The sequence below is a fragment of the Poromitra crassiceps genome, assembly GCF_964638095.1.
Source record: "Poromitra crassiceps genome assembly, chromosome: 6".
Classification (NCBI taxonomy): Eukaryota; Metazoa; Chordata; class Actinopteri; order Beryciformes; family Melamphaidae; genus Poromitra; species Poromitra crassiceps.
Genome location: NC_139627.1, coordinates 55,024,913 through 55,033,555, shown reverse-complemented (window position 1 = coordinate 55,033,555; position 8,643 = coordinate 55,024,913). Strand labels below are relative to the sequence as shown.

General features: G+C 46.1%; 1 protein-coding gene across 1 annotated transcript in view; it reads right to left on the bottom strand.

Annotated features, from left to right (window-relative positions):
* LOC310777983 (serine/threonine-protein kinase Nek5) overlaps positions 1–8,643 on the bottom strand; it is a gene marked incomplete at both ends in the record, with an annotated part of 62,155 nt that overhangs the window by 30,138 nt on the left and 23,374 nt on the right. The window contains 2 exons of the mRNA XM_083638313.1: positions 3,592–3,679; positions 6,839–6,925. Of these exons, the coding sequence (XP_083494439.1) occupies positions 3,592–3,679; positions 6,839–6,925 (175 nt within the window). The remainder of the gene's footprint in view (positions 1–3,591; positions 3,680–6,838; positions 6,926–8,643) is intronic.

The following is an 8,643-nucleotide window of genomic DNA, read 5'->3' as shown; positions in this document are numbered from 1 at the left end:
TTTGATACACACAGCCTGCTTGTGATTCTTATAGCACTAAAGTGGTTTTGATACACACAGCCTGCTTGTGATTCTTATAGCACTAAAGTGGTTTTGATACACACAGCCTGCTTGTGATTCTTATAGCACTAAAGTGGTTTTGATACACACAGCCTGCTTGTGATTCTTATAGCACTAAAGTGGTTTTGATACACACAGCCTGCTTGTGATTCTTATAGCACTAAAGTGGTTTTGATACACACAGCCTGCTTGTGATTCTTATAGCACTAAAGTGGTTTTGATACACACAGCCTGCTTGTGATTCTTATAGCACTAAAGTGGTTTTGATACACACAGCCTGCTTGTGATTCTTACAGCACTAAAGTGGTTTTGATACACACAGCCTGCTTGTGATTCTTATAGCACTAAAGTGGTTTTGATACACACAGCCTGCTTGTGATTCTTATAGCACTAAAGTGGTTTTGATACACACAGCCTGCTTGTGATTCTTATAGCACTAAAGTGGTTTTGATACACACAGCCTGCTTGTGATTCTTATAGCACTAAAGTGGTTTTGATACACACAGCCTGCTTGTGATTCTTATAGCACTAAAGTGGTTTTGATACACACAGCCTGCTTGTGATTCTTACAGCACTAAAGTGGTTTTGATACACACAGCCTGCTTGTGATTCTTATAGCACTAAAGTGGTTTTGATACACACAGCCTGCTTGTGATTCTTACAGCACTAAAGTGGTTTTGATACACACAGCCTGCTTGTGATTCTTATAGCACTAAAGTGGTTTTGATACACACAGCCTGCTTGTGATTCTTATAGCACTAGCGTGTCGTTCAGTGTGTGATGTGCGTCCCTGTGTGACCACTGGAGGCTGCGCAGCCATTGTGCAGCATCGCAACTTCTGCCATTAATCTGCGCAGCCATCACAATTAGGGATGCACGATAATTATCGGACCGATAAATTATCGGTCGATATGGCCATTTTGCGTTATTATTTATTATTCCGATAATGGCCTTTTTCCGATAAATTATCCGATAATAATCCTGCTTTATTTTTTGCCTCGGAAGTGGAGCTTTTGTTGTCGCACATTCGTGACATCACAGCTGCGACGCAAACATGGCTGCTGCCAGTGTGTTGCTGCAGTTTCAGTTTCAGAATGATCAGAAAGCTACTGTAATTTGCAATCCATGTCCCACACAGGTTCCGAGAGGAGGGGAAACCTCTAAGCTGGCATTACGTTAAACCAAAGCTGGCGATGATGCAGCGGATATGTTTGTTGTTTTTGTTAGCGAGTTTTGTTAGCCTTAGCTCGTAGCGCGGCCTACTGTCCGCTTGGCAGACAAACTGACATTTACAGTCTGTGGCTTGTGATCAAACAGCCCCACAAAAGCACTTAATAGCCTACACAGAGCTGGCGTAAACTTATAGAAACTAATGGAAACACCTTTACCCGAAATGAAACATCCAGGGATTGTGTATTTAACTCCAAAAAACCACTCGCTAACATTAAGCTAACCGTGCTAGTTAGCGTTAGCTGCTGGACAGAGCCATCTAACAGAGCCAATAATGAAAACAATTTTATATACTGTAGTAGGCTATTGACTATAATTGAGTGATACACTTTATTAAAACAATCATATTATATCAGAAGTTTTCTTTGTTTTGCGTTCACAGTGATGCCAGTTAGATTTGGTTAGGTCAGAGCTATGCTACATCCATACATCTACCCTAACCCTTTTTTAACCCCAGGTGTGCATAAAATACAGGTTAAAAACAACCACAAAAAACTATCTATCTATTTTTATTATAATAATTATCGGTTATCGGTAAATATACAATTGGGAGTGCTGCATTGGGTCAAGAAGACATCAATATAAAATGGCAGAGTAAAAATCAGGTGCTCTTCCAGGATGCGGCATATATAGATACAAGATAAAAAAAGAGGTAGCTGTCCAGTGTGGTTGCAGGAAGTTCCCCAGGTGTTGAATGGAGCAGAGAAAGACATCCGAGGCACTCTGAATAATATTAAAAATCCTTTATTCTAAACGGGGATACCAACGCATTTCGACTCAAAGAGTCTTCATCAGGGTAATGGCCATTACAAGACTATTGGACAAACAACCAAACAAAAACATTGCATTCAAAGTAAATACATAGATCTTGCCCTGTTGGCAGCTAGGAAATGCATAGCTTTAAATTGGAAAGCATCCAATCCCCCAGCTGTAGTTCACTGGTGGAATGAACTCTCAAGCTACCATACGTTGGATAACATTTACTACAAGAGCAAAGGCAGATTCTTAGACATCCCCAAAATATGGCAACCACATACAGAGTTTGACTTTAAGAACTTTTTACCCCAGTGTCATTAGGCTTATCAGGATAGGAGCTGAATGCATTGTTTTTGTTTGGTTGTTTGTCCAATAGTCTTGTTTGTTCTTGGATTATTGTGTATCTTATGCAGTTTTCTTGTTTTGTTTTGTTGTGTTTTGATGTTCTTTGTGGGGGATATGGGATATGATAGTCCATGAGGTAAATACCTCATGTTCTTTCTTAACTCATTGAGTGCCAGCCACTTTTGGAGAACGGACGCTCCCAGTGCCAGAGTTTTCAGAGCGTTTTCAGTGATTTCTCGAGGCCCACAGAATATTGTGTGATATTACTATGTAAACACCGAACACGCACAAAGAACGAACTGGCTCTATTGTATCATCAGCAAAAAAAAGTTTATTGATACCATTTTCCGTTCTTTAGTTATGAGCCGGAGAAGATAGGTCGTTTTGAGCAAATACAGCCTTTTCAAATTATTAGCTGAGATATTCCGCCTTTTGTGAAATGCAGCATTTCAAGCACATTCACTGAGTCTGAAGATAATATTTTCTGATGTAGTGACGTGGTGTAGTTGTGTGATGCCCTGCGTGCCCCACCCCCCTCTCCCCCCCTCCCCTCCTCAGCTGCAAACTCCTCCCCACACTACACAGCCTCACGCACCCACTCTATTTTCGGAGTGCTCCGTTTGTGTGTGCCGGGCGGCTCCCAGCGCGATAGAGAAGAGCCAAACCGGACTGCTGAATGGTTTGGCGTCGGGTGCTGCTTTTCTGGTGGCTAATCGTGTGGAGAAATTATACAGACAGACAGACAGAGACAGAGGGGCTCAGTTGTGGGCGCGGATTGACTCATGTTCGCAGCCAACGTCAGCTCCAGACAGAGCAATCTATATGGCTCTGGCTGCAGCATGCATCGGTTTCTCTTTGATCACGGCTTTTTCCTCCTGTTTCTCAGGACCTGTCTCTAATCTGGAGAGCACTGTCGCCACCTAATGGGTTTGTAAAATAGGTTATAGACCTCCAATAGCTACAATATTTGTACAGGAGATGCAGAAGGCTTTGATCGACGTCCCACCGTCAAAAAACGCATTGGACGTCGAAAGACGTCCTTGGCACTCTACGTCACTATTTAATTGGACGTCGAAAGACGTCCATGGCACTCAATGAGTTAAAGATTAAAAAAAAAAAAAACGACTAGTCGACTACCTTTAGGGACGACTAGTCGACAAGTAAAATTCACTAGTCGTGAATGCCCTAGTGGGGTGTTACCTGGTGTGTGTGCTGCTCCTGGTCTTGTTTTACAGGCTGCTGTTCTGTTTCTGTGCAGCACAGTGTGGCTGAATTCCTCCTGCATCACCTACACACACGCACGCACACACACACACACACACACACACACACACACACACACACACACACACACACACACACACACCACACACACACACACACACACACACACACACACACACACACACACACACAGAGAGACTTGTATTTACATGGTAATGTCATGAGTGTTGATGGTATAGTAAATCATACACATTCTTTTTAAGGATGTTTACAACTTTTAGCTTATGCCTCTGTGTGTGCGCGCACGTGTGTGTGTGTGTGTGTGTGTGTGTGTGCATGCGTGCGTGCTTGCTTGCTCATGTGTGTGTGTGTGTGCATGCGTGCGTGCTTGCTTGCTTGCTCATGTGTGTGTGTGTGCGCGTGCGTGCTTGCTCATGTGTGTGTGCGTGCTTGCTTGCTCATGTGTACATGTGTGTGCGTGCGTGCTTGCTTGCTCATGTATGTGTGTGTGTGTGTGTGTGTGTGTGCGCGCATGTGTGCTTGCTTGCTCATGTGTGTGTGTGTGTGTGTGTGTGTGCTTGCTTGCTTGTGTGTGCGTGTGTGTGTGTGTGTGTGTGTGTGTGTGTGTGTGTGTGTGTGTGTGTGTATTTGTCCCTAAGTCAAAGTATCTCAAGTCACCTGGGGCCGGTTGCACCAACTGGTCTTACACTGGTCTTAAGCTAAGTTGGTCGTAACCTTACGACCTACAGCTACGCCGGTTGCACCAAGACGACTTAAGCCTTATTTTCACTAAGACCAGGCGTAACTCCTACGCCTCGTCAGGAGGAGGCGTAGAGCCTGCCTGTAACAGAGATCTCCGCGGAGACCTTTTTGACCGTCATCGTCGTAACACCGCCAGTTCGCCGTCTTTGAAAGCACGACGTTAGATTATAACTAACTACTTGTGTGGCTTAGCCTTGCCAAATGTTGGCGTTAATTCTTTTAGAATTTAATACATAGAATTGGGAACGTTACATTCAATTTCATTCAGACTCCCTGACACTAATCGCCGCCGCCATTTTCCCCCGGGGCTTCCACAGGAGGAGGGGGGTGGGAGGAGGGAGGGTGTAGTGACGCACATACAGTAGTGGGTGACGGCGCGAGGCACATGTGGGCCAATCAGAGGGCATTCCCCGACAATTCACATGAACGCGCATTGCTATGACCAGCGTAGTTAAGACCAGAGTAAGCCGTGTTGGTGCAACAGGCGTAAGTCCATGGTCTTAACTAAGACCGACGTAGGAGTTACGACCAGGCATAGTTAAGACCAGTTGGTGCAACCGGCCCCTGGGCTGTGAAGCAATGTGAAGCTTGGTATAGCCACTTACGTGACACACAGGACCCAGAATCTGGGGGCCACTCAAAGCCAGAAACAACTATTTGAATGATCAACTTTTAAATTAGGAGTCCATTTTTCTTCACAACAGACATGTCAAACCAGGAAGTAGGAGTCGGAACGTTTTCAGTACATGTGCTGATTGAGCGACTTCCATTGGAATGAATGGGGCCCATCTTGCTGTGCCTTCTCCAGGTGAATTATAGCTCCATGCTAAATTTGCCTTCAGGTGAGGAAAAGGGAAGTGACCCTGTGTAGAGCTAACAGCCAATCAGACGGCCTCACCTGTCGCTGTGTAGAGCTGACAGCCAATCAGATGGCCTCACCTGTCCCTGTGTAGAGCTGACAGCCAATCAGACGGCCTCACCTGTCCCTGTGTAGAGCTGACAGCCAATCAGACGGCCTCACCTGTCCCTGTGTAGAGCTGACAGCCAATCAGATGGCCTCACCTGTCCCTGTGTAGAGCTGACAGCCAATCAGATGGCCTCACCTGTCCCTGTGTAGAGCTAACAGCCAATCAGATGGCCTCACCTGTCCCTGTGTAGAGCTAACAGCAAATCAGATGGCCTCACCTGTGTAGAGCTGACCGCCAGTCAGATGGCCTCACCTGTCCCTGTGTAGAGCTAACAGCCAATCAGATGGCCTCACCTGTCCCTGTGTAGAGCTAACAGCCAATCAGATGGCCTCACCTGTCCCTGTGTAGAGCTGACAGCCAGTCAGACGGCCTCACCTGTCCCTGTGTAGAGCTGACAGCCAATCAGATGGCCTCACCTGTCCCTGTGTAGAGCTGACAGCCAATCAGACGGCCTCACCTGTCCCTGTGTAGAGCTAACAGCCAATCAGATGGCCTCACCTGTCCCTGTGTAGAGCTAACAGCCAATCAGATGGCCTCACCTGTCCCTGTGTAGAGCTAACAGCCAATCAGATGGCTTCACCTGTCCCTGTGTAGAGCTGACAGCCAGTCAGACGGCCTCACCTGTCCCTGTGTAGAGCTGACAGCCAATCAGATGGCCTCACCTGTCCCTGTGTAGAGCTGGCAGCCAATCAGACGGCCTCACCTGTCCCTGTGTAGAGCTAACAGCCAATCAGATGGCCTCACCTGTCCCTGTGTAGAGCTGACAGCCAATCAGATGGCCTCACCTGTCCCTGTGTAGAGCTGACAGCCAATCAGATGGCCTCACCTGTCCCTGTGTAGAGCTAACAGCCAGTCAGATGGCCTCACCTGTCCCTGTGTAGAGCTAACAGACAATAGGCTCGTTTGAGATGAGCAAGTTCTGCGCAGATTCGACCAGTGACTTGCTTGCCCCGTTGCATGATGGTTAGAAAAGTTGTCCAACTTGCTCCGCCTGCCCGACTGCGTGAGTCACGTGACTCTCGTGAGAGCGAGGCAGGCGCAGGTTTGGAGCGAGGCGCCGCAGTTGCTCCCCACCAACTGCGCCCGACTGCCGATGACAGAGGATGATGAGAAACGCATCAAGCTGAGCGCCCATTGGTTCAACACAGGTGCATCACAAACCCACAGTGAAGTGTAGAAACTTCAATTTGATATCTATTGCAAGCGGTCACTCTATATTTTACATAAATACCACCATAAAATAAGTAATCTGAAGGGCTGGGTCATTTGAGCAGTGGCGCGAATGCATGTTTAATTTGTTTACAAACTGCTGTTAAACAAAACTGTAGAAGAAGAAAAGCAGCAGTGAGTGTGCAGTCGGTGGTGTTCGGCTTGTTGACGCCTCGCGCTCGGCTGCTCTCGTCTGCTTTCCAGGCGAGGCGGCAGTCAACTCAAACGAGCCCAATCAGATAGCCTCACCTGTGTAGAGCTGATAGCCAATCAGATGGCCTCACCTGTGGGTCCAGGTGTTTGCTGATCCTCCTCTCCAGGAACGGCCGCTTCAGGACCGAGTTGACTGACGGCCGGTCCCGAGGGCTCACCTGAGGGGACACGTGTGTATATGACAAAGAGAGAGAGGGGGGGGGGGAGTATGAGTGTGTGTGTGAGAGAGAGAGAGAGAGAGAGAGAGAGGGAGGGAGAGAGAGAGTGTATGTTATTCAATGGAACACCCATTTCTGAGAGCAACCTAATATATCCAGAATATACTATTGTAATACATATATAGACCTCATTCGATTGAAGTCACTCACGTACGGGCACGCCCACCGCCGCCATGTTGTTGACATAGCGCTGCAGCTCTATGTGACAACCTATGTGAGAGCAGCGTTTATAGGAAGCTAGCCGCCGTTAGCGTTACCTGTATCGTTCCTATTGTGTTCGGATGGTGACCTGCGCTAGGCATGGCTGTAGTAATGACAGCAATAAAGTCCCCGTGGTTTGTTTCTATCTCTACCGTCCACAGACGTGAAGGGAGCGAGACGGAGGATACGTCAGCAGCACAGGAGATGTGTGGATAGTTAGGAGAGACAGGTGAAACTTTCTGACAGCTCCTCACAGCAAAGTCTGTTCACCTCGTTCTTTTGTTTATTTATTACAGGCATTAACGGCAGCATACAAACAACAACTCAGGGGTTTTTATTGCTGTCATTACCATTGGTATTTTGTAATGGAACAGAAACGACAATAAGGCTGTTACTAGTTGTCAGCTGCAGCGCTGTGTGCGCGCAGGACGGTATGTCAACAATATGGTGCCGTCCAGGGTTAGCGAATAAGGTCTATAGCATACAAGTATGATGTTGATAGTAGGGGTTTCAAAATTAATCGATTATATGATGCATCGCGATGCGGACGTGGATGATTCTGCATTGATGCAGTCAAATGACATAATCTATTATAATCGATAAGACATTTGTTTAAAATGTATATTGACATTGAGATTTAAAAAAAATGTTTCTAAAAAAATGTGTTCTTGTATTAATTGATAAGAAAGTAGCCATGTATAGAATAGAATATAGAAATTGAGGATGTTGTACTTGGAGCTTGGAGCTGTATTGAGATGCCTTGAGATGCCCAGTGAAGATTAAATGTCAGGCTGAACGTAGGTGAACTTCAGGATGGACCAAGGTAGGGCTGGGCAATATATGGATATTTTATTAGATATGATATTAGATTTAGAATATTGTAATATTGTGATATGGCATTACGGTTTTAAAGGCCGCAGTAAAGTGATGCCATTTTCTGAATTCACCAGACTGTTCTAGCTGTTATATTATACAGTCTTGTTTGAACAAAAGTGCTTGTGGTATGTGGCTATGTAGCCCACTACATCTTTGTAGAAAAGACAGAGATATACACATACAGTAGTGTATCGCAATTCAGCCTAAAAACACAAGAGTTTAGATGTTTGGTCCATGTCGCCCAGTCCTGTTTCTGCTCTGCATAAGCCTGACTGATCCTTCAGTCCTAACTGTTTCTGCTCTGCATAAGCCTGACTGATCCTTCAGTCCTAACTGTTTCTGCTCTGCATAAGCCTGACTGATCCTTCAGTCCTAACTGTTTCTGCTCTGCATAAGCCTGACTGATCCTTCAGTCCTGCTGTTTCTGCTCTGCATAAGCCTGACTGATCCTTCAGTCCTGCTGTTTCTGCTCTGCATAAGCCTGACTGATCCTTCAGTCCTAACTGTTTCTGCTCTGCATAAGCCTGACTGATCCTTCAGTCCTAACTGTTTCTGCTCTGCATAAGCCTGACTGATCCTTC